General features: G+C 41.4%; 2 protein-coding genes across 2 annotated transcripts in view; both read left to right on the top strand.

The window, feature by feature from the left end:
* Nucleotides 1-1,103: 1,103 nt before the first annotated feature.
* vamp5 (vesicle-associated membrane protein 5) lies at nucleotides 1,104-7,223 on the top strand. Its single transcript, XM_085293533.1, has 3 exons — nucleotides 1,104-1,374; nucleotides 3,667-3,810; nucleotides 5,082-7,223. Exons 1-3 carry the CDS (start codon nucleotides 1,366-1,368, stop codon nucleotides 5,241-5,243), a joined length of 315 nt encoding a protein of 104 aa, XP_085149659.1. The 5' UTR covers nucleotides 1,104-1,365; the 3' UTR covers nucleotides 5,244-7,223.
* Nucleotides 7,224-8,688: 1,465 nt separating this feature from the next.
* gcn1 (GCN1 activator of EIF2AK4) overlaps nucleotides 8,689-26,440 on the top strand; it is a 29,469-nt gene continuing 11,717 nt past the window's right edge. The window contains exons 1-36 of the mRNA XM_085293532.1: nucleotides 8,689-8,800; nucleotides 9,350-9,452; nucleotides 9,541-9,604; nucleotides 9,702-9,833; nucleotides 10,786-10,894; nucleotides 12,487-12,585; nucleotides 13,418-13,552; nucleotides 13,636-13,813; nucleotides 13,915-13,989; nucleotides 14,097-14,225; nucleotides 14,305-14,355; nucleotides 14,444-14,542; nucleotides 14,643-14,816; nucleotides 14,904-15,056; nucleotides 15,146-15,238; nucleotides 15,332-15,407; nucleotides 16,272-16,431; nucleotides 16,531-16,720; nucleotides 16,824-16,948; nucleotides 17,295-17,473; nucleotides 17,569-17,662; nucleotides 17,748-17,861; nucleotides 17,956-18,154; nucleotides 18,242-18,394; nucleotides 19,225-19,406; nucleotides 21,128-21,208; nucleotides 21,376-21,519; nucleotides 21,943-22,067; nucleotides 22,325-22,514; nucleotides 22,606-22,676; nucleotides 22,855-23,020; nucleotides 23,113-23,307; nucleotides 23,402-23,648; nucleotides 23,765-23,886; nucleotides 23,982-24,096; nucleotides 24,329-24,508. Coding sequence (XP_085149658.1) covers nucleotides 8,783-8,800; nucleotides 9,350-9,452; nucleotides 9,541-9,604; nucleotides 9,702-9,833; nucleotides 10,786-10,894; nucleotides 12,487-12,585; nucleotides 13,418-13,552; nucleotides 13,636-13,813; nucleotides 13,915-13,989; nucleotides 14,097-14,225; nucleotides 14,305-14,355; nucleotides 14,444-14,542; nucleotides 14,643-14,816; nucleotides 14,904-15,056; nucleotides 15,146-15,238; nucleotides 15,332-15,407; nucleotides 16,272-16,431; nucleotides 16,531-16,720; nucleotides 16,824-16,948; nucleotides 17,295-17,473; nucleotides 17,569-17,662; nucleotides 17,748-17,861; nucleotides 17,956-18,154; nucleotides 18,242-18,394; nucleotides 19,225-19,406; nucleotides 21,128-21,208; nucleotides 21,376-21,519; nucleotides 21,943-22,067; nucleotides 22,325-22,514; nucleotides 22,606-22,676; nucleotides 22,855-23,020; nucleotides 23,113-23,307; nucleotides 23,402-23,648; nucleotides 23,765-23,886; nucleotides 23,982-24,096; nucleotides 24,329-24,508 — 4,720 coding nt within the window. The 5' untranslated portion in view covers nucleotides 8,689-8,782. The remainder of the gene's footprint in view (nucleotides 8,801-9,349; nucleotides 9,453-9,540; nucleotides 9,605-9,701; nucleotides 9,834-10,785; nucleotides 10,895-12,486; nucleotides 12,586-13,417; nucleotides 13,553-13,635; nucleotides 13,814-13,914; nucleotides 13,990-14,096; nucleotides 14,226-14,304; nucleotides 14,356-14,443; nucleotides 14,543-14,642; nucleotides 14,817-14,903; nucleotides 15,057-15,145; nucleotides 15,239-15,331; nucleotides 15,408-16,271; nucleotides 16,432-16,530; nucleotides 16,721-16,823; nucleotides 16,949-17,294; nucleotides 17,474-17,568; nucleotides 17,663-17,747; nucleotides 17,862-17,955; nucleotides 18,155-18,241; nucleotides 18,395-19,224; nucleotides 19,407-21,127; nucleotides 21,209-21,375; nucleotides 21,520-21,942; nucleotides 22,068-22,324; nucleotides 22,515-22,605; nucleotides 22,677-22,854; nucleotides 23,021-23,112; nucleotides 23,308-23,401; nucleotides 23,649-23,764; nucleotides 23,887-23,981; nucleotides 24,097-24,328; nucleotides 24,509-26,440) is intronic.

Genomic DNA, 26,440 nt, shown 5'->3' with positions numbered 1-26,440 from the left:
AATATAGGTATTTGTTGTGCCTGGAAATGAACAAATAAATGAATGAATGAAATGCTTTAGAAATGAAACAAAGCTTAAACAAAGCTTAGAGACATATATCTAAACACTGAAACATTTCAGTGTGTGCTTAGCCATTTCATGTAAAACTGACATTCGTAGATCATCTATAACAAACAAGAGAACCCACTTCCTGCATCTCCACAGTCACATACACCCATTTCCTGTGTCTGAATAGTTTCATCCAAACGACAAAGCCATCGTTATCTGTGCTAATGAAGTTATGAATGTGCACATGCAAACCAAATCTGGATATACAGAGCCCCTGTCAAGGTAAAGGTAACATAAGCTCTGGATATAGATATAAAGCACAATAAGACACAATAAACACGGGAAAGGTTTTTGGTCATCTATCCATCTATAGTCTTAACCGCTTCAGGGTCCACTTCAGGGTCGCGGGCTCTAACGCAGATGCCACTGGGTGGGGTACACCCATCTATCAGACAGATGGAGAGATATCAGACAGATGATGAGTTATCAGCCAGTTTAGAATCCCTAATTAACCAAACATACATGTCTTTGAACTGTAGGGAAAAGCCGGAGTAAACTTACAACTCCACGCAAGGAAGCCCGAGCCGGACAGCGGTTCTTGCCTCTTACTATGAGGCAAGCAGCGCTAACCACTGTTTCACCACTAACAGTAAATCCCACGAGCTGCGTGGGTGTGAATTGGTACAAATGCAGCACAGAAATGCCGAATATTCCCCAGATTTTACTGATACTTAAGCACGTAAAATTAATTTAATGCAACTGTCATGGTTTGAATATAAATCGTTATTTGCAATGCATTCATAGGTTTAGTAATATATGTATTTAAAACATTTATACTTATATAGATGAGTATAACGGATATTAAGTGTAAAAATGAATAAACAAAAACAAAATAAGTAAAATCTCTTGTCTAAACTATAAACTACTAGGTGCATACTTTACACAGTTGCATAGACTGTGGTACAGCGCGGGGGAAATCCGGGAGTTTTTCACCACCGTTTTGCATTTGACGTTGTACGTAACATGATTTTTTATAAACACGAGGTTTCCGGGAATACCTCGAACGCCTCACAGCCAAAGCGCAAACAAGTTGTGAAGCCACAGGAGAGAGAAGTGAAAGTGAGTAAGGTGAGCTCGAGCGCAGAAAAGAGGATACGGATAAAAGAAAACAGAGAAATATCTCTCTGTCTTAATTTGTGACATTAGTCCGGATAGAGCAGCGGAGCCTGGGTGTTCCTCCTACTGCAAAGTCGAGTCGACTCTCCCCTTTTAAATGCGGACTCTGTGACAGTTTCGACGCAAACAGCACGAGACAACATGGACTCGGTAAGTGCATACCTGCCTCCTCTGAGCTAAAGGACATTTAAATGGCTTTCACAAAAAACACGAGATGAATGAGAGATAAAGTTTGTTAGAGCTGCCGTTTTCTTTCTGTCTTTTGTATTTTCTTTACTTTTAAGAACGCCTAAAGCACGCTGTGACCATTTATAGTCTGTTACTAATGAACAGGCAGGTCAACCTTCAGTTCTCTTAGCTTAGCTTAGCTTTTTACAACCCAAACTAACGTACTCATCCAGAGACTCGGTACAGCGAGATAACATGACGTCTGTGAAGGTTCTCAGTTAGAGATAACATGACGTTAATTCATACATTAACAATGTGAAGGTGAAGAGAGGCTAACCCATTTTCAGTCAAGAGAGGCACCAGGTCATGTGTGAAATGAGATAGATGTAAACTAAATGGAATGAATTTATTTATTATATTTCTTCTCTTTTCATTTTTAAACCTGCTCATTTAACACATCCTGCTTTAAGAGTAAACATCTAAGATTATAACAATTTATGGACCAGCAGAACACTTAAAACAGTGCCATGATACAACATACTGAGCATGTTATAACATGATGTGGCTTACTGGGATAATATCAGGTACCTGAATGCGGGCAGGCAGGAGGGAGGGAGTGAGGGAAGGAAGGAAGGAAGCAAGGAGGGGAACTGGAATGGGCAGCATTTCCTGTGTCAAGACACCGCCATCTGAATTTTAAACATACACCATTGTTCAGCTGCTATTTGCTATGCCCAGGATGAGATAAGCCCAGCATAAATCAGTTGTCACCATTGCTGGGTGAGATGCAAGTTTCTTAGCCAGGTCCAATGAAAAGCAGACCGCAGTATGGGAGGGCTACGAAAGCCTTTAGAGAAACAGACAGCTGAGCGTGAAGTGAATCAAGGTGCTGAGGCGTATTTGTTTTGCTCTGTCTGTCAGTTTCCTGTTCCTGTCAGTATCTGAGATGTCGGTTTCCTCTCACGCCCCAGAGGACGAAGGTGAAGGAGAGAGCTGTCAGGATACCAATGGCCCTTTGGTCAAACTATCCTTGAAAGTAGTTCAAGGATAATTTGACTTGACAAATATCCTTGAAAATCATCCCTCTTGTTGTTGTTCTGCTCATTTGCTGTCTAATAAACAGCTGGTACCAGTCTGAGTGGCAACACGTTTTCTTTTTAATAGTTTTAACATGTCAGAATGTGTTTGCTTTACTGTATAAGTTAGTTTGTTCTGTGAGTTGCTTCCAGAAATATATTTGTAGCTATACAGTTTAACAATTAACATATCCCTGCTTAAGCACGCTTGAAAAGCAGGTGACGGGTGGAGAAGAGTGCTGCTGTGTTTATAAAACAAGATGCCAGTCTGACCTGTATCAGGCAGCCTAGATCTTGTTGGTGCTGGTTGCCATTTTTTTTATTTGGCAGCTTAATGTTTGATTCGATTTCTTTTCAAAAGTTGTTTACAAAAAAACGACACCAATAAAAGTAATATAGTAATAGAATTAGAAGTAACTAAACATCCAGTGTTGCTACTTGTTCTGTTTAAAAAAGAATTTCCACAAAAGCCCACTGAAACGTCTCAGCTCCATTAAAGGAGACCTGTTATTATTTTTCTTACTTTCTCTCATATATACAGTTACAGTGGTAGAGGCTCTTAATTAACTTAAGCAGAGACATTATAAGATAAGTGACTTCTGCAACAGCAAGGTAGAAGTATAGTTTTAAACTCTTAAACTCTCGATCTAATTTATTTAACCTTAATTGAACCAGATGCTTGAGATTAAAATTGTGTATTGGTGGCAGATGAGGGGCTGCACAAAGACACTAAATTAGGATTATTTTTGACCATGAATGATATGAAGCTCTACTCTAATAGAGTCAAAGAATGAAAATATACCCTTGGTAATGGGCATAACAGGTCTCCTTAAATTTGATAGCACATATTTGAAAGTGACGCACAACAGGAACAAAAACTGGAGTCATCCAAATTAGAAATCCAATCTTGTGACTTTCTTCTTTTTTTTAAATTTGATTTTAGTTGTGACATAATGATGTGCGCTGACCTGCATTTTTTGGCTACACAGATGACTTCCACAGTCACTGTGGGCATGCTCACTGAGATCCTCTGTTTATCCAAAAACACAAAGAGCGCCTCACAGTTTGTGTGTCAACTGACATCTGTCATTATGTCACCGTGAGAAAGTTTAAATAATGTGAGCACATAATTCCTGTGAGGGTCCTAGGAGGTTGGGTTGGTTTAGTTTTAATCAAACTGTGTGTTTTGATTGGACAGGAGAACGGGAAGAGCCACCTGCAGAAGACCCAGGAGGAAGTGGAGGAGGTGAAAGTCATCATGCTGCAAAACATGAACAAAGCTGAAGAAAGATCTGGCAAACTCAATGAGCTTGAAGACAGGGCTGATCTGCTGCTGGAAGAGGTACACTGTCCAAGTGGAAAAGCATCATCTCTTAGCACAGCTCTATTTTGCCTACATGTTCCTTGTAAAAGTCTTTGGCTTTTATTTTGAAGGTGAATAACTGGGGCAAATGGCACACAGATCCCCTCTCCACAAGCACCTTTGGATTAATACTAAGACATGTCACATTGATGTCTATAAATATGCTTTAGGTGGAGCTGGAGAGGAAAGCAAATGTGCGATTTACATCCTGATTCTGTTTTATGGTGCTATATTTAGAAAGGTATTTCCTATTGTTTCTTAAGATGAATGAAACAAGCTGGTCTCCCTGGGTATGAATATCCTTCCAGGGGTCAACAGCGAGGTTGCATCATTCCCACATTGCCCCATTGGCTGCGTTACATGACACTGGTGAGGAGCCAGGGGGAGAACTAAAAAAGCAGACAGGCAAATTGAAGTTCAAGAAGCAAACTGAGCTACTTTTGAATATCATAGACTGTGAAAAAAACAAGGTTCGGTTCCTATGTGTTTCAAAGAAAATGCATAGATTCTTACAGAGGATCTCACCGATACAAAAAAGGAACAGACAGAAGTAAGCAAGTTTGACAAAACTGGGATCAGCTAAATCAAAAACATTAAAACTCTTCAGTCCAGAGCTTTCATTTACACAGCTTTGCTCACTGACATTACTACCACCCTACTCAGCACCAGATCATTTGCATTGCACTCAGACCACAACACAGGAAAAAGAATCTGCCAAAAGGTGACACCTGGAGGCAACTTTAAATCGTGGGTTATAATGTAGTTAATGTAATCTATCCAGTTCAATAGAACTATTAGAATAAAAACACCCCGAAAAATCATTTATCCCACTTCATGTATGCCTGTCTGATGAAAAAATATGATCAAACTGAACCAGAAATATGTGGGCCCTAAAGAGAAAACAAGATGAAAGAAGCTAAAAAATCAAAAGCTGAGACATAAAGCAAATCTCTGTGGATTTAACATTAACAGGTTTGAATAAGAAAGCACTGATTGCTGCAGTTATATCGAAATCTCCATTTTTCTTGTACTTTCCTGTTTAATGAAAAACACGCTGACCTTCAGTCTGTGACTCGTTTGACCTAAAGATACAAGGACTTCCTCTGGATTTGTTTACGTGATAAGTTTACTTGGAAGTGGCATGAGCGTGTCAGTTCTGGGTTTTATCTTTGTGATCACAGCTATTAGACATTTAGAAATGTAATTATACAAGAACAAAATCTTAAACCTTTTAATTTTGTTTTTCGCAGAGTAAAAAGTTTGAAAAGACATCCACCCAGGTGAAGACACAGAAAAGATGGGCGAACAAGAAGATGAAAGTGGTGCTTATTGCAGTTGCGGTGGTAGCAGGACTCATCATTCTGAGTCTTATAATCGTTGCTATTGTTCAAAGCACCAAAGGAAGTGACTAAAGGTAAAGCACCTGGGAAGAGGAGAGGAACTGTAACTGTGGAACTCCAGCATCTTGCCTGAACTGTTCTCTATGACATATTTATGGAGGATAATTCCTGTTCTTCACTCTACTGCACGCCTTAAGTTGATATGGTACCGTGGGTTGCTCAGCTGCTTTTTCTCTCTCCTTTTTAAAAGACTCCCTTCTTTAAAAGGTGATGTTTTCAAAACACTGAACAGCCCACACCAAGAGATTATAGGTGGATTTAAAGTCTTATAAGTTCACTGGATGAATATCAACAGAATGAAACTGGTCCACTGTCCTCCCAGTGAAATCTCACTGCCATGAATATTTATTCAAATGGTATCTACATACTAAGTAGATACCATTTGTGTTTTGCCCCCTTTCTTTTTTTTAAGGAAAACTGCAAGTATTTTTAATCAAATATCACCAGGCTCCTGCTGCGGTGCCCATTCATCTCTCAGAGATGATCAAGAGATGAAAGAAAACAGAACAGATGCCAAACTTTTATAAATATGTATCCGCCTCAGATAGCTCCACGTGGGAAAGGAGAAATAAATGTCTAAATGTGATAAGTTTAGGTGTAAAACTTACTGTCCTCACAATCATTAAAATGTTTTTGTGTTTGTTATTTTTGAGTGGTTTATTTTAGTGTCAGGTTGCTCTTCTTTTCTTTGCTCAGATACAATCTCCAGATTTCTTCTTCATGTTGCACTTACAAACAGAATGTAAGGTCTCCACGTGCCATGTCAGTATGTCATGTGACCAGCACATGTGGATGGAGAACAGATTCACTCCTTGACCGTCTCATGTTTGGAGTCGTATTGTTAATAATTTGAAAGTCTGAGCTTGGAGCCCTCAATAACGGGAAAGACAGTTTCTGTTTATCTGTAGTCAGAACGAAGAGTATTAGAGAAAGCAGTGACCCCTGGTGACTGATGTTTTCATTTTAGATAAACATGCTAGGTAGAGGCCAAAAACCTCTGTGGAACCATAATATTTATATGTGTGTGGAGCTTTCCAAATAATCAGGTGACTTGGTTTGTTAACATAAGAACTATGTTCACTGTTATTACTAACTGTCAGTCTGTAACCAAATAATAGAAACCCCATGAAGATATTAACATTAGCCTACACACACACATATTGTAACTGGACATTTAATAAAAGAGTGGATTACTCTTACAGTTCACTGATGCGTAGGCATGTGTCACCTTCACTCTAGCAGGAAATTACAAAGACATGCTGTGCAGCGAGGCCAGACAGTGATATTGCGAGGTGAAAGGTGATTGTTTTAGAGCTGTAATATGTTCACACGATTCACTGTGGCTGCACTACTGTGCTTGGAGTTTATGCTGTTAGAATCTGTGGTACCTGCATTATTATGGTTAATGATTGTGTAACAGTCTGCATGTCAAAGTTACCAATTCTGTGTTCTTTTGTTAGCTCATTAGACCAAAATCATTTCTGGATAACCGTAGAGCTGACTGACAACAGTTTCCCTGGGAATAAAATATGTTATCAACACAATGTGCTTTATAGCAAACTGGGCCAGGAATCTCTGTATATTTGCCTCTGAACTCCTCCTACATGATAAGGAACTGAGCAACCAGAATTGGCACGTAGCTTCTTGCTCACCAGAAGATTCTAATCTATATCAGATATTATGATCTTGTAATGTTGCCTAGCAACCACTTACAACATCTGAAGCTTTTTCTTTTGTATCTGCAGCTCTTTATAAATGCATGTTCATGGCAACATCTGATTTATAACAATAATCTTATAATCCTACAGTGATAACATGATAACTGTCATTTTAGTTATCAATGATGCTTAGCATGTTACCTAGCAACCACCTAACAACAGACTGAAACCACAGATCAAGCAATACTACAGCATGGTCATTACTTGAGAGATAAATATAAGGGTCTGTTTTTAAGTTTGGATCATGAAAATAATAAAAATATGGATTTTTGAATGAGCAGAATAGATTCACTTTTATTTATATATTAACAGTATTAATCATTTAATTTTGCACACTTATTAACACAATATATGCCTATACCTGATTCTCATTTTACTACACTTAAAAAAAAGAAAACACATTACAGTTTTCAGTATCAGCATACCCACATTTACATATGGCAGTGAAATATGTGCCCATATGCATCTTTCCTTACACTTTGTCTTCATAGCATAAGCCTTTATCTTTAGGCTTTGTGAAACGTTATGAACAGACTTTCAGTAAGTGGACTTGAATTTTTCTTCAGTTTGAGACTCCATTGTGTAAAGAAATAATTAAATAAAAACAACAACAACAAAAGAAATAATTAAATAACACTAAAATGACAAATGGTAAAAAAAAAATACATAAATAAATAAATTATACAAGTCAAACACCACAAGTTAGATACACACAACAGGAAGAATAGCAATAACGGCCTTGTATAAATTAATTAGAGGACACATAAAATCATGTGAGAAAATGTTAAAGCTAAAAAATGAACAGCTTTTATAATCTGACATAGTCTTTGTGAAATTTACCAAATGCAAATGTTAAACAATTTTCTAATCCCCCCTGTCGCGGGATTTTGTAAATAAAGTCTGAAACACTGAAAAGGCTGTGTTCAAGCTATTTATTACTGCGCGCAGGAGAGCCAGCACACACATCAAACATTACAGTTCACAGTCATGCCAGCTTTGCCTACACACAACTGTTCTTCTCCTTCTGAGCAAAAGAGTTAGCAGATAACATAGCGAAACATCGTTAAGCAAAGCTAAGCAGTTTTCACAAAGTCACGCTGACACATACACATACTTCATCTGAGCATACAAAGGTTTTACAAAATCATACAGTGAAGTTCTAACCGCCTAAATCTACATGTGAGGTTAAACTAGAATTTTTCTGCAACACTCCAAGACACAGGAGAGAACAAAACTGTGAGGGGACATGACGATGACAATGATTTACAATGGATAAAGCTGCTGCAGCAACACACATCATTGTTATTGCTGCTCTTTCAAGACTTTGTTGCTGTTATTACTGCTCTTTCTTATGTTGGGAAAAAGATTTGAACCCAACACCATTTACTTACTCACACCACAGGTTAAAAATAAAATAAATGTGGTTTACACACTGTTCAATAGCAGACACAAATTTCCTTCGCGATTGCGTCAGGAGAACTACGCCAAATCAGTCAAGGAGCTATCTGCTGTGACGACAAGGGAACAGCTGAAAGTGGCATCTTATCTTACATGGAACTGTGTGTTTGATATTATAAAGAAAACAGGACTGAGTGCGGTTTAAGTTGTGGTGCGTGTGGGTTTATGGGGTTGCATTCATAGTACCTCGTGCATAAAAGTTTGCAATTACAAAATTAGGTGTTACAGATTACTATTGTGTTTTCTTTATGATTTTTCTTGTTACTAGATTGGAACTTGAACTTTCCCAGTTCTCAAGAATGCAGCAGAAGCATACGTAGCCGCCGTGACCCGGAAGTGGCGCTAACAAGTCCTTCCTGCATCAAGACCGGCAAGATGGCGGCGGACACGCAGGTTTGTGTGGCAGGATTTTATTAACTACTTTTACTATAGCTTTCAGGTGAGGCAGAAACAAAAATGGTGGTGTCTTGGGGGTCCATTTATTTGAACATCTCGACGGGTTTCGGTGTTCGCCACCAGACTCGAGCGGCCCTCTACAGCAGCTAACTAGCAAGCCGTTAGCTTTGTGCTACGTCGCATCAAGTGTGACTGGATGAGGCTGAGCTGTTGCAGCTGACGAGAGCAGAGGAGCGAGTCGGTACTCAGCAGAGGACCGCCTCAAACTTTTGTTTTCATCGTCTCCGACCAAGTTCATAGCCTTCTGACATGAACGTTCAAGTATAAGGGACAAACATTTTAACAGAGCCGAGCTGACAATTAAGTTCAGCAGTCATTTAAGACACCATCCAATAAAAAACACACCCAAGTATTCTTATCAAGCCCATTCTCTGATGTGTTACTGAACCCCCCTCCTCTGCCTCACATGACCACAAGCTGCACATTTTTAGCTCTTACACAAGACTGCTGTCATGTTTTCCTTTCTCATTGTGAGTGTTGCTTCAGGTTTCAGACACGCTGAAGAAATTTGCTGTGAAAGTGAATACAGCCAGCGTGAAGGAGCGTAAGGAGATATTCGGAGACCTGAAACGGTGTATAAAGGGCAAAGGTGAGAGCTTATGTCTTCTTTTTTTTTAATCTCTCCACTTTTCGGTCTTCAGTAAACAATAACAAGCTGTAAAATGCTTTTGTTTTAGAGTTACCAGAGCCCGCCATTAAAGGACTATGCAAGCTCTTCTGCCTCACCCCACACAGATATCGGTGGGTTTCTGACATCATCTGTAACAGTGAAGGTGAATCTTTACACTCAGTTGTTGTCAGGGGTTTCAACACTTTCTATCCTGTGTGCGCTCTTCAGGGATGCTACATCACGCAGAGAGCTGCTCTCTGTTATTGGCCAGCTGGCTGAAAGTAAGCCTGACATCCTGGTAACCAGCCTGCTCCACTGCCTGCTCAACAGTGGAGTCATCAGCAAAACCGGAGAGCCCAGGTAATGACCCAAACTTCAGGGTGCATCTAGTTGGCTTTAAACATTGCAGATGTTCACTGGTAATAAATTCCTGCTTTTACAGACTTACAGAAGAGAAGAGTCATAAACATCTTTAATCTTTCTGTGTTTGCCTGGCACAGTAAACATAATTTATATAACTTAGTGTAGCGGCTTTAATTAAAATAATGTGGGTGCATTGCTTTATGGCATAGTAAATAGTGTTTATTCGCTTTCTCGTTGCACACACTACTCCACAATCCTCTTGACATGGCAAGAGGGTTTGAGTGTTTTCTAAGTGTATGAAAAGTAAAAACTGAATATTTAGATTCTTTGCTTGGGTGAAGCCATTGACAGCATCGACGCCCTAAAGTTGCCTTGGATCATAAAAGCTTGGATTTTTTTTTTCTAAACCTTTGAGAAGGCATCAGCACACAGCAGGGCAGCAGTCCAGAGCTTTATGAAGACACTGCTTTCTTTTCACATTCTTGAGTTTCTAAAATGTGAGATCTGGGGCGCTCTGGAAGAAAAGTTTTCACTGTATTTTTCTGCATCCGTCCTTCCATCTGTGTGATCCTGTCACAGAACAACAGTCCTGCAGCATGTTGCTGCCATGACCATGTTTGACTGTAGGTATTCTGTAATGTCTTATCCATCTGGGAATTACTGCCGCCTCACAGCAAGAAGGTAATGGGTTCCAGTGTGCTTACTGGGGGTCCTGAAATAACAACTTCTCCACCTCTTGCCCTACGACAATTGGGATAGCCTCCTTCAACATTACCATAAAAACTTACGTTTTACGTGCTGTTATTTTTTTTGTTTTCCAAAGTTCTCACATCTCCATTCAAATTTGGAAAACTTGAAGTGTTCTTCCATTTTTTTTGGATGCACTGTGGAAAAATGTCATTTTTCTGTTTACATATTGTTCTGGTTGATTTCTTTGTTGTATTTGCAGTAAAGCCACAGGCTCCGCCGCCTTCGTTGGCCTGTCTTGGACCTGCCTTTTAGTGTCCAGTGTGTTCTCTGCCCCAGAGAAAAGAGAAGGACCAACCTGGAAGAAAATGGTCAGTGAAAATGCTTTTTCTTTTTTTTTTTTTTCTTTTCTCTTTGTGACAAATAGCATTATTTAAACATTTTATCAACAGGATTTGCTCGCATGAGACCAGGGCCATATACCAGGAAGCATGGTCAACAAACTGAGTTTAAAAATAAAGTCTGACATCAGCAGCTCTTAGTTTCTCTTTCTGAAACAGCTGATCAGAGCAAGTTCAATTTTAAGATTGTTCCCCTTAGTTAAGCGCATAATTACGTAAAGAAAGCCATCATCAATGGAGCCCCAATGCCACAATTCACCATGGTAACGGATAAATATAAAAGTTGAGGGTAAAGAGCAGAGGAACACATCAGTGTGGACCGATATCTATCTTCAAAAATTGGAGGAGGAAAAGAGTTTTAATCAGCTTGCACCATGATGGCCTCTGACATCATCACAGACTGTATAAAAGTTTGATGTAAAATTTATGTCTGTGGTCGTCATTTACCCAACTTGAACTTTTTATGAGGTCAAGATGGAGTCCTAGTTTGACATTTAATATTTATATTCTAATTATTGTGCTCTTACCTGACAGGAGCAAATTTAGATGACAGAATCTGTTTTATTAGTAAAAGCAAACGTTCTGATCCGGACTGAATCCATTTAGCATCCGTCCTGCTCTCCAAGTGGACTCTGACATGGACACGGTTTTCTGATCTGTTACAGAGTCTTTTACCTGTCCTGGTTCTGGGTCGACTCACTGGGAGTGATTTAGGTGCTCTTCACTTCAAAATATGTTAAAGTTGAGACTCTAAATTTCAGGCTCTTTGAAGCCATTTAATGGCTGAATCTCAATCTGTGAACAAATTTCAACTTTTTGAGATTTTTAAACCTCAGACTGTCTGCAGCTGCATTTAAAACGTCCATTTAAAATACATTTTGTTCAGTTTGTAGAGTCTTAAAATCATTTAATTTAATTTCAGCCTCATCTTCATTGAAATAATCACATGTCCAAGATCCACCTGTAACGGACATTTTTCCACCAGAGTGATGACAACACAACAAATGACTGTTTAAAGCTTCATATACAGAGATGTTTTATTTAAACTGTGAATGCTGCAATAAGATACAATAATTGTTTGCAGTGCAGGGACAGCTGACAGGAATAGCTGTGTTATTGTCCACAGAGTCAGAAACATGGAAACTGAAATTTTATTCTGAGCTGATGATAAATCTGTGCTGCAGTCGCTGTCTCCATCCTTTTAGAAAGCACTCGTTTTAATACAAAAATCAAGAAAACTTACATCTACCTGGGACTTCAGTGTTTGTAAAAACATGAAGGTCTGCAGGTGAATCCACTTCAATGTGCGCTTTTAAACTTTATGAATGAGGAAATGAATCTGAGTGTCAGTCAGCTGGTTCAGGTGCACCAGGAGGGGAGGAAGAAAACCTGAATGCGAGCTGGCTGAGTCCACAGAGTCTGTTAGCTCGCTTTCTAGAACAGAAAACCAAATCTCAAGGTTAACAAACTCAGAGTTGTTCACTAAACCTGCTTCCTGTAATAGAGCACAGGTTTTACTTGGATGTTGGTCTCACCCCTGGGTGTTTTGGCTTCTCTTTCAGGTGGAGGTTCAGAGTCTTCTTGTGGCTGAGGTTGTGGGTGGAGCCAAGGCCACCGCTAAGAAGTCAAGCCTCAAGAATCTCAGTCACTTGTGGAAGGGAGTGAGTTAGAACACATTCTTGGATCTGACCTGCTTTTTTCACATCTCACTTTCATTCACTTCACCTAAAGGTGCAGTTTATTAAATTCACAAGCACCAGATCATGTCAGCTGTCACAGAGAGCACTCAATAAACAGTTTGTTATGGCTTTAATTATGCATGCAAAGCTGATTTCATTAGCTCAGCATGCACAAACAGAAATTGTCCTTTGCTTACGTGGGTTCATTTCAACATAACTTAGCGTGCGTGTGCACACACAGTGAGGCTACAGTGAAGGTGATAAATTGTAGTTAAAAACCCAGACTTTACTAACACATAAAAATGGCCAATTTGAATATCATATTCCAGATGATTGTGTACTGCTGAAGTGTTTTCATATGATGTAGCTGCACGTTATAGAAAGCTGGTCATTTCTTACTACCATGATAAATGATATGTAAACTATCTCACTATTTGATTTAATGTCAAATTTCAAAAAAGTAACTGTAGTTCAATAATCGAGATGGACCAAATGTGAAATTCTGGGCTGATACAGATGTTTAAAACAACAGTTTTGCTAACAGTAAAGCTGATACTCAGTTTTTGGTTTTTTTTTTTTGTTATTTCCCATTTTTTTCCCACTGAAACAAAGACAGTGTGTTTATAAAAATAAGTCACTTCTTTTTCTTTTAGGTTTTTTTCTTCCATGTTTTAATATTTAGTTACCACTGAACATGACATTGATATAAATATGGTGTAGAACAGGCTGCAGAAACTTCAACTGCTTTTAGCTTTAGCCATCTAGCCATTTGATGATTCACACAGGTTTTCTAACAGTCACTTCTCTTTACCAGAACCCAGGGATGGTCAATCAGTACATCAGCACCCTGTTGACTCTGGAGCAGAGCCCCACGACTCTGGCTTTGCTGGGGGTGTGTTTTGACTTCTGCTCTGCTCAAAAGGACAACGCTACTATAGAGAAACACAGGGTGAGTTTAAATTTATTTTCCATTTTTAGCAGTTCTTTCTGATATCTCTTTGTACTCTGATGTTCTTTGTGTGCTTCTTTCAGAGCGCGCTGCTGGACCTGTACGTGAAATCGGTCCTCATGAGCAAGACGAAACCACAGCAGCACATTCTGGACAAAAGTACTTCATTACTGCGTCACGTGTCTCACCCTGAGTTTAAGGAGACGCTGCTCCCTACCCTGCAGAAGACGATGCTCCGCAGCCCGGAGAACGCCATGCAGAGTGAGCTGCCTTTAGCTTTTGGTCATAGTGTTTAATCCTCACCTGTCTGAAGCTCATGCAGCAAATGAGGAAAAAAAAAAAACTCTTTGATGTCATTGCAGCCGTTTCCTGTCTGCTGTCTGCTGTAACGCTCGACCTCAGTCAGTACGCCATGGATATCGGAAAGGCACTCGCAAGTAAGGCTTCGGCTGGTGCTCTTTATTTCTTGAGCAACATGATTTTAAACCACACACTCAGCCTGTGCGATGCTATGCTTTAGGTATCATTGTGCTTTGTGTTGCAGGTCAGCTGAAAGCTAATAATGCCCAGCTGATGGAGGGAGCAGTCCAGGCCGTGCAGAACTTGGCCCAGCAGTGCAGCGACCCCACAGCTGTGCAGGATGTCGTCACACATCTCTTCAAAATCCTCGGAGGTGAACTAACTATTTCCCAAATAATGAAGATTTTTATGTTTGGGTTTGTTGAGCTGAAGCAGTATTGTTGTGGTTGCAGGTTCTGAAGGAAAGCTCACAGTTGTTGCCCAAAAGATGAGTGTGTTGTCAGGTATGCAGGCTTTCAAACACTTTGTATTTATGAGCTTGGCTGTTTAACATGAGAAAAGAAAGGCAAGCATTTGCTCTAAATGTTGCAGGCATTGCCAGCTGCAGCCATCATACCGTGTCAGGAGCCTCCAACCAGACTCTGAGCTCTGCAGTCACTGTGATGTTCATCCCCTATTTACAGCAGGAAGGTAACGCTCATCTTCCTCACCTTCCTCTCTTGGTCCTGTGTGTCTGTGAGCTCAAAATCCAGGGTTACTCTAAACTTGTTGTTCTCCTTCTTTTGTTTAGTCCATGAGGGCACGTTGGTGCACGCAGTGTCTGTGCTCTCCCAGTGGAGCAACCGCCTCACGGTGGAAGTTCCCGTCGCTCTGCTGGATTGGTTCAAGAAGGCGTTCACCCTGAAGACCTCCACCTCTCTGGTTCGGCATGCCTACCTTCAAGCCATGCTGGGGGCCTTCAAAGGTCAGTGAGACGCAAGGAGACATTATGCTGCATCACACGTGTGCAGCTGGCTTAAAGGAAGTCAAACCTTATTTGTCTGTTGTCCAGGTGACACTCTGGCCCAAGCCTCAGACCTCATACCGTTGCTGCTCCAGACAATTGAGAAAGCTGCAGCGCAGAACTCCCAGCATGCTCTGCTTGCGGAGGGCGTGGCGGCGTCTGTTCTCTTGAGTCGATTGGCTCTGCTGGAGACACAAACAGGTGAGGCTTTTGTTCCAGCTGTGGCTTTTTGTCACTTATAGAGCCTCTAAGAGAATATGAAGTGACAGAGGCTGTTTTTGTCCCTGCAGAGACCAAATTCACCAGCTTTTGGAATCTGATCTTGGATGAGAAGAAGCCGTTATTCACTACAGAGAAGTTCCTCTCCCAGTGCAGTGAAGAAAGTAAGAGCATTTTAAAAATGCTGTTATGTAGTTTTACGTTGCTTATGAGCGATTTAAAAAATGTCTCATTTCTGTTTTGCACTCTGTCTCTAGCTCTGCTCACAGTGCTACAGCTCTGTGAACGGCTGTTTTTAGATCATGCCCACAGACTGAACAGCAGCAAAGCACAGTGAGTCTAACCTCAGTGTTCATTCACACCAGAAACACTTAGATATCAAAATACTGTCCTCACACATCGTGTGCCCTTTTTGATATTTCTAACAAGGTGAAGGTGAACTTAGAGCCTTTCTAATGTCTCTTCTTTATGGCTGATACAGATTGATAGATTGAATAAAAGCTTTAAAGGATTTTGATGATAGCACTTATTGACAGCATACCAGTATCTGCTGTCAGTGCCTACATCAGCTGACTGATATCAGCCCAGTTATAGCCAGAAACATATGTTAATTTTAACCTGAGATGGTACTTTTTTTTTAGTGGGCAGTGAAATAGGGTTTAAAATGTAGTGCACAACAAGGACCTTACACAACTTGCTTATGCTATTTTACATATTCCCATGGTATTAATACTGTTGGGGCAGTGCTTTTACTGTATGAAGGAGCCTAAATGCAAGAAATTGTTGTGTGAAAAAGTCTTCACATGCGATGCTTGATCCCTGTAGTTTGTTTTTCTTGCTGTTATTTATTCCCCTTAGGCTAGTAACAAATCTTAATAAGAAAAAAAACTGTTTTAAATCTTTTCATCATACCATGTTTTAACATTTAAGCAGTAAAAAAGTGGAAACAACAGAAAAACATCAGTCTGTCATTTAGATACAGGTCTGGAAGGCAATATTGGCCCATGGCAGTGTTTGGTTGGAATACAGATACAACCCCAATTCCAAAAGAGTTGTTGAAGTAAACAGGACAAAACCCAAACTTGCTGACTTGCTGAAATTAAAAGTCACCTAGTGTTGTTTTTATGCAGGAAGCACGCAGTCTGCCTTTTATCCCGTTTTGCTTTAATGACATTTGCCCTTTTGTGCGCTCTGTAGGATGTATCATCAGGCCACGGTTGCGGCTCTGTTGTCTCGAAGCTGGCGTGTGAGGAAGAGAGCACAGCAGACAATCAGGAAGCTTCTCTCCTCTTTGGGAGGATCCAGTCTTGCTCATGGCCTTCTTGGGGAACTGCGGGTGGTCATCAACAAACACAAAGTACAGAATCACTTATCATTTCCAGCCGCTGCAGGGCTGGATGCTAACTCTTTCTACTCACTTTATTTTTATCTTACTGACAATACTGTAAACTTTCAGGTTTTAGCCCAGGACAGCGTGGTGTCAGAGTCCGGAGAGCTGACTGAGCTGGGTCGCAGCTATGTGCCCCCTCGCGTCCTGTTGGACGCACTGTGTGTTGTTTGCTCCTCTGCCAGCCAGTGGGGCGATCCTGCTGAAGCAGAGAGTTTGGCTATGGAGACCCTGATAGTTTCTCATCATCCATCTATAGGTACATGGTTTTCACAGTTTGATAACCCCGAGGTTTGTTGCTATAGTGCTTTGGTGGTGGTAGCAGCATCTGAAATGTCTCACTCCACGTTTATCTTTTTCAGTGGAAGCTCGCCGTGGCCTCTGGCCTGTTCTCCTCTCCTCCATGAACTTGAAAGCTGAAGAGTTCATAGAAAACAACCTGGAGGCTATTCTCCCACAGCTGCTCAAAGTCGATGCCGACAACCAGGTTTGACAATCGTACAGCTTCATTTCTTGTATTCCACATTTGTTTATACAGATTCATGTAGAAAATGGTGAAAAAACAGAATGAAACAGCTTCATGTAGCATCTAGATCCAGGAAAGGAGACGTGTTCAGATGATGATAACAAACATGCACCTCTTTACATTTGCTCTCCAGCTAAAAAGCAGCATTTCTTTTTTTATTTCATCTTAAATTGAAGAACAGTTTTTCTTACTGTTCACTAAACTCGTACACTTGCAGACTTTCTGTTTGCATCTTAAGTGATGAATAAGGTCTTGGATTATTTAGTGATTTTATGTATTTATTTTTATTTTCTTCCTTTCTCCTCAGGCGGTCAGAAATGCAGTGGGCTCCCTTTCACGCCTCTCCCCAAACAAGCTGTTGCCACGGGTGATCAGTCACATCACTGAAGGGCTTTCCAAACCGGCACTGCTTCAGGTCACCAGGGAGGAGTACGCCATCATGTTGACACCCGAGGGAGAACTGTATGACAAGAGTATCATCCAGAGGTAAATGCGCAGTTTCACTCACCTGCAGCTGAACTCAGAGCTCCGTCTGTGGGACATTTATTCACTCCTGTCTCCCCTCTTTTAACCTGCTGCAGTGCCCAGAAGGAAAACACTAAGAAAGTAAACATGAAGCGAGAGAACAAGGCGTACTCATACAAGGAACAGATCATTGAACTGGAGTTACAGGAGGTAGATTAATTATTGTTTTTTATTTTTTAAGGACCTTAATGTTTGAAACTATTTGAATGTGTTAATTTCCTTTTTGATGTGACAGGAGCTCAAGAAGAAGAAAGGTATCAAAGAGGAGATCCAGCTAACTACCAAACAGAAGGAAATGATGCAAATCCAGCTGGAAAAAGAGTCTGCTACTCGCAAAAGACTCCAAGAGGTAAGGAGCTCTAAAGTCTGTCCAGTAAATCAGGTCATTAAAACAGATTGCCCCCCAGTGTGACATTTTAAAATTCCCTGTTTGCTGTTTGCAGCTGGATGGAGAGCTGCAGAGTGTGGTGGGTCTCCTGGAAGCCACTCTGATAGAGAGACCTGCTCAGATCACCAGGGAGCTCCCTGCTGTCCTCCAGGTCCTAATGCCCCTGCTGCATTCCCCCCTGGCTGCTCCAAGCATCCAGCAGGTCTTCTTGGATATTGGAGTGTGCCTCATGCCCAAGAGCCTTCAACATCTGGGTACAAAGTCTGTCTTGGTGTAGTTTTAAAACACTGTTTCTGGCATCTCAGTTTAAAATCACTTTTGTTTTTCTTTCCCCCATCCAGCTGTCCTTGTGGGTCATGTGACTTTACGGTTACTGAAGCCTGAGTGTGATCTGGATAAGGCCTGGGAACAAGAGGACCTGGCTACAGCTGCTCACCGCACCGTGATGCTGCTGCACAACCACACCGTCCCACAGAGAGAGGGCAAGACTGCCGGTGAGTACATGTGGTTCACAAAATGAAATGAATGTGAGTCAATAAATCTGAAAGGCTTGAACCAACACCACACTGATGATTAAAAACATTAAAAGATGAGAATAAAATCTAAAGAACACAAACTAAAGCGCTGCTCACTGTGACCACAGTATAACTGCTGAATGTGATGAATATTAAACTGGTTTCAGTTTCATATTTTTTCCCCCAAAAGATGAAAATAATTCAGATGAAAGCTCAAATAAAGGAGACAGGTTTATAATAGACATTTCTGTGCAGAAAATACAAACCTAAAGTATGTAAAAGATACCTTATGGGTCTGAAAACCTGAATTCTTTCAAACGTCCAGCAGAGGGCGCCTGCTCTAGTTTAAAAACAAAAAAGTCCCAGTCTTTAAAGGTCTAAGATGAGCTGATCTCTGTAAATACTTTACTGATGAGTTTGTGCCGTTTAACGGTAATTTTAATCCTTCGTGAAAACAGTGAAGCTCATTTAGGTTTGGTCAGTACTCTTGATTATCAACAGACATCAATGACCCAAAAAATATATTCAGGCCTTGTAGTGAACAAGGCTATTAAGTATAAATTACCCTAATAGCATACATGTGTAAATCATTTTAAATTATAAGGTACTAAAAATAATTATCCGGGCACATAAAGCAGGCACATGAGATTCCGAGGAACATAAAAATGATAGAAAGCAAACTGTTAAAAAACCCAGAATTAAGCGTTACCTTGGCGTGTGTGTTGGGCGGTGTCAAGCAAGCGTCGTTCAGGAGAGGGATGACCTTCTCTTCCTTTCCTTTCAATATGTATTTTTTATTTTTTCCTCAGATGCGGCGCCTCTATCTGCTCCTGCCTTTTCCTTCTGCTTCCCTCTCCTCAACGCTACACTCAGGGAGTCTTCAGACAGCACCGAGGAGACTGAGAACACCATGATGAGAGCACTGCAGGTCATCAATGAACACTCTCAGCTTCGGGCTGACACCAACAGTGATGACGTTGCCATAGATGAGGTACAGACGAATGGCTTTATTTCATTTTCTGTGTGGTGGCTGTTATCTGCACAGAGCGAGTTCTAAACAAGTTGGGAGTCTGTGTGAAGTGTAAATAAAAAGAGAATGCAATCATGTGCAGAAACCCATATTTTATTCATATAGTGCACATAAAACATATCAAACATTTAAGAGGAGAAAATATTCAACTTCAAGGAAGATATTGGCTCATTTTGGTATTTAATGGCAGCAACTCGTGTCGTGAAAGTTGGCACAGGGTAGAGTTCCCTGTTCTTTTAACAACAGTCTGTAAACATCTGGGGACTGAGGAAACCAGGTGCTGGACGTTTGGGAGATGAATGTTGTCTCACTCTCGCCTGACAAAGGATTCTAGCTACTTAACAGTCGCCATACTTCTTTGTGGTGTTTCATGTTACATGACGCACTGAAATGTTTTCAGTTGGTGAAAGGTCTGAACTGCACGCAGGTCGATGAACTCTTCTAATATGAAGTCATGCTGTTGTAATAGATGCAGGATGAGATTTAGCAGCATCTTGTTGGCCTTTCCTGAAATAGATCCTGTCTGCATGGGAGCACACGATGCTCCAAAATCTGGATATGCCTTTCAGCATTGTGCCTGGTTCCAGATGTACAGTCTGACATTTCTATAAACACCAATGCACCCCTATACAATCAGGATGTTGGCTTCAAGGCTGATGGCTAGCCGGATGATCCCTCTCCTCTTTAATCCAGAGGACGCAGCGCCACTGTTTTCCAAAGAGAATTTCCGATTTAATTCATCTGACCACAGAACAGTTTTCCACTTTACCTCAGTCCATGTTAAATGAGTTTATGCCCAGAGAAAGATGGCAACATTTCTAGATCAGGTTCACATAGAGCTTCTTTACATGATTGAGCTTTAACCTGCTTTTGTGAATGGCACAGTGAACTGTGTTCATAGAGAACAGTTTCTGAAGTGCTCCTGAGTCACGACAGAATCGTGTCTGCTTTTTAATTCAGTGCAGCCCGAAGGCCCAGAGATCATGTGGTATCCAGTATTGATTTTTCCGCCTTGTTCCTGTTTCAAGTTAACCTGATTAGCTGTCAAACGTTCTTCTAGCCCAGTTTTTTTAGTACCACTTTTTAATTTAGTTTGTTTTTTTCCTGTCCCAACATATTTGGTCATGTGTTGCCACCATCAATTTCAGAGTAAGCTGAAATGTATTTTGAGAAATGATAAAGTTTCAGTTTAAGATGTTTTCTAAGTTTATGAGATTTGTAAATCTTTGTTTTTTGTTTTGTTTTTTTGTTTTTAAATTACGCTTTACATACCGTCCCCCTTTTTTCTTGGCCTGGATCTGTTTATTTTATTTTACAATACAATTTAAAATCATTTGTTTACTCTGTGTAAAAGCGACATAGGTTTATTCTTTGAGTTAGGGCCTTTGTTGTTTGCATGATTCATATATCAGTGTTAAGTAACTTAACAACATATCTACCCTTGACCTTCCTTTGAAAATGCTCAGCTACAAGCGCTGGACTGAAAGTGAAAAAACAGCCAGTGTCCAAAGAAAGGCCTTCAGAAAGTCTGGAGAATTATTGCCCAAGAGCACTTTAGAAATGACAAAGTCTGGCTCTTTGCAGTGTAAATAAAATGAAGAGTGGCTCTAGACTTGCACGATATAGAGTACATTTCCAAACACTGCATAGTATCATTTCTTTGTGTTGTTTTCTTGTCATAGAACGGCCCAGAGCTGCTTCCACGTGTCAGCATGTTGTTGCTACTGACCAGAGTCATTTCCACCGCAGCACCGAGGCTCCAGGTAAATGCCAGAGTTTAGAGTTTGTGTATCCAAACATTTGGACCCTTTCTAATGCTTCAGTGGGACATCAAGTCATTTTGAATGTTACCTTTTAGGTCTTGTTTTACTCTGCTCCAGAATTATTGTGTAGCTCCACAATGTGACACTTTGCACACTTTGTGTTTCAGGTGTTGGCGTCTCAGTGCCTGACGGCTCTGTGTGCCAGTGCTGGAGGAGAAGAGGGCTGCACTGTAGCAGAGCAGCCAGAGATCGATGTCTTACTCAACGCCCTGCTTTCACCCTGCTTCTCAGTCCGTGACGCCGCCCTCAGGGTGAGCCTGGGATCACTTCATTTTGATATTTGCTGAAGTGTCTCTGTGTCTCTCTGTCTTGCATTTCACTGGCCGTGGTTTTTAGAAGTGTTTCCATTACAGAACAGTTCAGAGCCTTTGTCCCTGACTGCCACAGATTTCTCTGAATTAACTTAGTCTTTTAATAAATTAATGAAGTTAATTTAATTGTTCAGCTGTATTCCTGAAAGCCTTGGCCTCTCTGGGTTGCTCTTTTTTACACACTCATGTAATTAACCTGGTTTTAAGAGATTCCGCCAGATGTTTTTCAGTCTTTCAGTGCCTCGTCCTAACTTGTTTGAAGCATTTTAGCAAATTAAAATGTGAAACAAACATACGTTTTTCAAGAAAATCAACATTTTAAGTTTCAACGTTTGATTAACGGTTCGTCCTGTTTGTTTTCAGGGGCTGTTGGAGATGGAGTTTGCCTTGCCTACAGACAGCACAGATGCCAGCGGGATGAGTTTGCTGCGCAGGCTTTGGGTTGCCAGATTCGATGTTGAGGAGGAAGGTCAAGCCTTGGCTGAAAAGTATGTAACACCTGTTCCTAACTTCCTGCAAACAGTCACTGACTGAAAATGTTTGACTTTTGTTCTTCAGCCTGTTTGTTCGTTCATGTTTCATTCAGTCCCATGTTGCATGTCTGCAATAACATTGTTTGAAAATTTACATTTTAACCATTCTGGTTTTTATATTCGAGTCAAAACATGATGAAAATGTTTGATTTGTGCTGTGGAGAAACAATGTTGTAAATTGGCCAGTTCCCCTGTTTGTTCCTCCTGCTCAGGCTCTGGGAGTCTCTGGGTCTGGAGTTGGTCCCTGAGATCTGCTCACTGCTGATCGGGGACGTCACTCACCACGAGGAAGCCATCCGCTCTGCAGCAGCTGATGCTCTGTCGAGTGCCGTGTCCCAGTACAGAGACCAGTCTGCCACGGTGCTCTGCCAGCTCACTGAGCTCTACCATCAAAAACTTTATGTAAGAACATGTCCCACCCATAGATTTTTATTGCTGTAACAATGTAAGTTTGTTTTGATCGGTTCTTTCTTCTCTTTTTTTCCTTCTAAAGAGACCACCACCTGTGCTGGATGCACTGGGCAGAGTCATCTCTGAAGCCCCACCTGACCAGTGGGAGGCCAGGTAATTAAATCTGGGTCTGATGGAATTTAAGGAAAGAAAAAAAGCTCTGAGTGCCACACAGTTCTGTATTACCCAAATGTAAATGATGGGAAAACATCAGGACTTAAGAAGTGTTCCTAAAGACTGTGGTTGAATGCAGTGTTGTTCTTGTGCGCTGATTATATTTTTTTATTCCCAGGTGTGGCATTGCTCTGGCTCTGAACAAGCTCTCTCAGTACCTGGATGAATCTCAGGTCACCCCTCTCTTCCTTTTCTTCGTTCCCGATGCTCTGAACGATCGCCACACTGATGTGCGGCGCTGCATGCTGGACGCCGCCCTTTCAGCGCTCAACACACACGGCAAGGTAACGCTCAGTTCTATTTTTCTAGACGTTGTTTTCAGACAGCTATGATTTCTGTATTCCTCGGCATCTCATGCGCCTTCCTTATGTGTCAGGATAACGTGAGCTCCCTGCTGCCAGTGTTTGAGGAGTTCTTGAAGAACGCCCCGCAGGATGCCAGCTACGACTCTGTGCGTCAGAGCGTGGTTATTCTCATGGGCTCCTTGGCCAAACATTTGGACAAAAACGACCCCAAAGTCAAACCCATTGTGGCCAAGCTTATTACCGCACTCTCTACACCATCACAGCAGGTAAAGGCCTACTTTGGCTCCTTTTCTACCCACTCAACCTGTACTACTCCGATTTTCACAACGTCATCTTGTGTGGTATGTCGTCCTTCACCAGGTCCAGGAGTCTGTTGCCAGCTGTTTGCCTCCTTTGGTCCCCGCCATCAAAGAGGATGCTGCAGGGATTGTTAAAAACCTGCTTCAGCTGCTGCTTGAGAGCGACAAATACGCAGAGAGGAAGGGTGCAGCGTACGGGCTAGCTGGACTGGTCAAAGGACTCGGGATCCTGGCGCTTAAACAGCAGGACATCATGACCACACTTACTGAGGCCATCCAGGATAAGAAAAACTTCAGACGCAGGGAAGGTCAGCAAGAATTCATGAGTCATTGAACTGTCTGGTTTTGATTCATCCTCTTTATACCAGATGCCACCATTATTAGCACAGCTCAGAGTATCCGGTTTATTTTTGGTTTGTTGCAGGGGCGCTGTTTGCCTTTGAGATGCTGTGTAACATGTTGGGAAAACTGTTTGAGCCCTACGTGGTCCATGTGCTGCCACACCTCCTGCTCTGTTTTGGAGACGGGAACCAGTATGTTAGAGAGGTGAGCAGGCAGGTCGTGTTGTTGTCTAAATATTAGTTGTTGGAGACTTTTCCTCAAGTGGGACATTTTACCACCCCTCCTGCTTGTCCTCCCAGGCTGCAGATGACTGTGCCAAGGCTGTGATGAGGAACCTGAGTGCCCATGGGGTGAAGCTGGTCCTGCCCTCCCTGCTGGTGGCCCTGGAGGAGGAGTCTTGGAGGACGAAAGCAGGTAAAGCGCATCTTCAGTCAAAGGGTGTCACAGCAGGTCTTGAATATAGTGATGTATTTAGAATGGGCTCTAGTTTTTTTTTTAGCACACACACACATGTAACTAGAGAACAGTAGTTACACGTGTGGTTTTCAGCTGTTGTAACAGCACTGAAGAGTTCATAAATGGGTAATAATCAGTCTCAGTCAGATGACTACTCCAATCCCGTCGCTCACCCCTCTTGTTCCTGCAGGTTCTGTGGAGTTATTGGGTGCCATGGCTTACTGTGCACCCAAGCAGCTGTCCTCCTGCCTGCCCAGCATTGTGCCCAAGCTGACGGAGGTGCTGACTGACTCCCATGTGAAGGTGCAGAAGGCCGGCCAGCAGGCCCTCCGACAAATTGGCTCAGTCATCCGCAACCCAGAGATCCTGGGTAAGTGATTCAGTGTCTTGAGGCACAGCTGCCAATGCAGAAGGCTTGTTGCTCATAGGCAGTCATAAAATATGGACCCAAAGAGGATTAAGAAACAGAAAATCTGAATATTTCCTTTGTCTTCATTCAGAAGCTACTGTTTCAGGTAGTGTCGATGAAGAGCAAATAAAATGAAAGCTATACTCTGCTGCAATGAGTTTAATCCTTTTTTAACACAGGAATGCATTCCTAAATTTGAATGCACTTTTTAGAGTGGAAATATTGCACTTTCCCTTATTTTGTCATGTATACTTTCCAACAGTGAATGCTAAGCTTTAACCTGCTCAAAGTTTCAAATGAGGTCAGTGTACAGCTAATCTCCGTGAGCCAAAACTTCAGCCCAAAGCATGAAAAGCTCAGCTTCAGACAGTCCTTTTGAACTCTTTGCGTGATAATAATGAGAACAGATATCCTTAATCTCAGAGCACTGAAGCCCACCCACCTGTTAAAATCTGCAGTTTGCAAGTAGAAAAAAATCATCTGAGGGGCTGCACCAAATACAGTCTAACAATAAAAACAGAATGTAAATAACCATAATTGGCTCACTCTAAAATATTTAGCCAAAAAGGTTTGTTTTGTTCTGAGTGACTGGAACAAATCATCTCAACAATGTCTAGTACATCTAGTACAACACCTTATGATATGACGAGTTGCATATTAATTTAATTCAGTTTTATTTATACAGCGCCACATCACAACAACAGTCGCCTCAAGGTGCTTTATTTTGTAAGGTAGACCCTACAATAATACATACAGAGAAAAATCCAACAATCATACAACCTTAAGCATGCAGTTATTCACCCCTTACTTAAGATGCCCGGCTCAGATATTTCAGTAATGTCAAACTTTAGACCCATCTCTAAACTTCCTTTTCTGAGTAAGATCTTGGAAAAGGTTGTTCATACTCAGCTGATGGATTATCTAAACAACTCTCAAATGTTTTTCAGTCCAGCTTTAAGCAGTTTCATAGCACAGAGACAGCTCTCATAAAGGTTATGAACGATATTCTGGTAGCGACGGGCTGTGGTAAACATGTGGTGCTTATACTACTAGATATTACTGCTGCATTTGACACAGTGGATCACGACCTGCTGATCTCTCGATTACAGCTTTATGTGGGCATTTCTGGCTTTGCACTCCTGTGGATAAAATCATACCTGTCAAACAGGAGCTTCTGTGTTAAGTTGGGCTCGTCATTGTCCTCTGTGGCCCCTCTGCCATGGGGTGTACCACAGGGATCTATTCTTGGGCCATTACTGTTTACATTGTATCTCCTGCCGCTGGGTGCAATCTTTCGTAAACACAAAGTTTCATTTCATCTATATGCTGATGACTGCCAGCTTTATTTTCCTTTCAGTCATTCTGATAGCTCCCCAATTAGACTCCTGCTTGATTGCCTTAGTGATGTTAAGTCATAGATGGCTCAAAACTTTTTAAATTTTAATGAACGTAAAACGGAAGCAATTCTGTTTGGCCCGAATCGTTCCTCTGATATCCCTGATGTTGACCTTGCTGCTCTGACCCCTCACCTGAAGAGCTCGATTACCAATCTTGGGTAAAAATCGACTCTGCACTTACCTTTGATGGCCACGTGAATGGGGTGGTGAAATCGTCATTCTATCAACTCAGGCGTCTGTCGAAGGTTAAACCTTTTCTTTCAAGGCGTGACTTGGAGACTGTTATCCACGCTTTTATAACCTCACGCTTGGATTATTGCAACTCCCTTTTAATAGGGGTTGGACTGGGCACTCTGACATACCTGCAACTAGTACAGAATGCTGCGGCACGGTTTTTATCTGGTAAAAGGAAATTTGAGCACATTACTCCGGTTCTGGCCTCCCTGCACTGGCTTCCAATTGAATTTAGGATTCATTTTAAGGTTCTTTTATTGGT

Source organism: Mchenga conophoros, linkage group LG12 (assembly GCF_057382185.1).
Source record: "Mchenga conophoros isolate Kocher_MC1m ecotype Shallow Benthic linkage group LG12, M_conophoros_male_GT1.1, whole genome shotgun sequence".
Lineage (NCBI taxonomy): Eukaryota > Metazoa > Chordata > Actinopteri > Cichliformes > Cichlidae > Mchenga > Mchenga conophoros.
Note: the sequence above shows the minus strand (reverse complement) of the source record. Positions and strands in the feature narration are given on the sequence as shown.

Excerpts from the sequence above, each read along its gene's own strand:
- vamp5 (XM_085293533.1), top strand. Across the intron at positions 3,811-5,081 it reads CTGATCTGCTGCTGGAAGAG|AGTAAAAAGTTTGAAAAGAC; the intron begins GTACACTGTCCA and ends TGTTTTTCGCAG.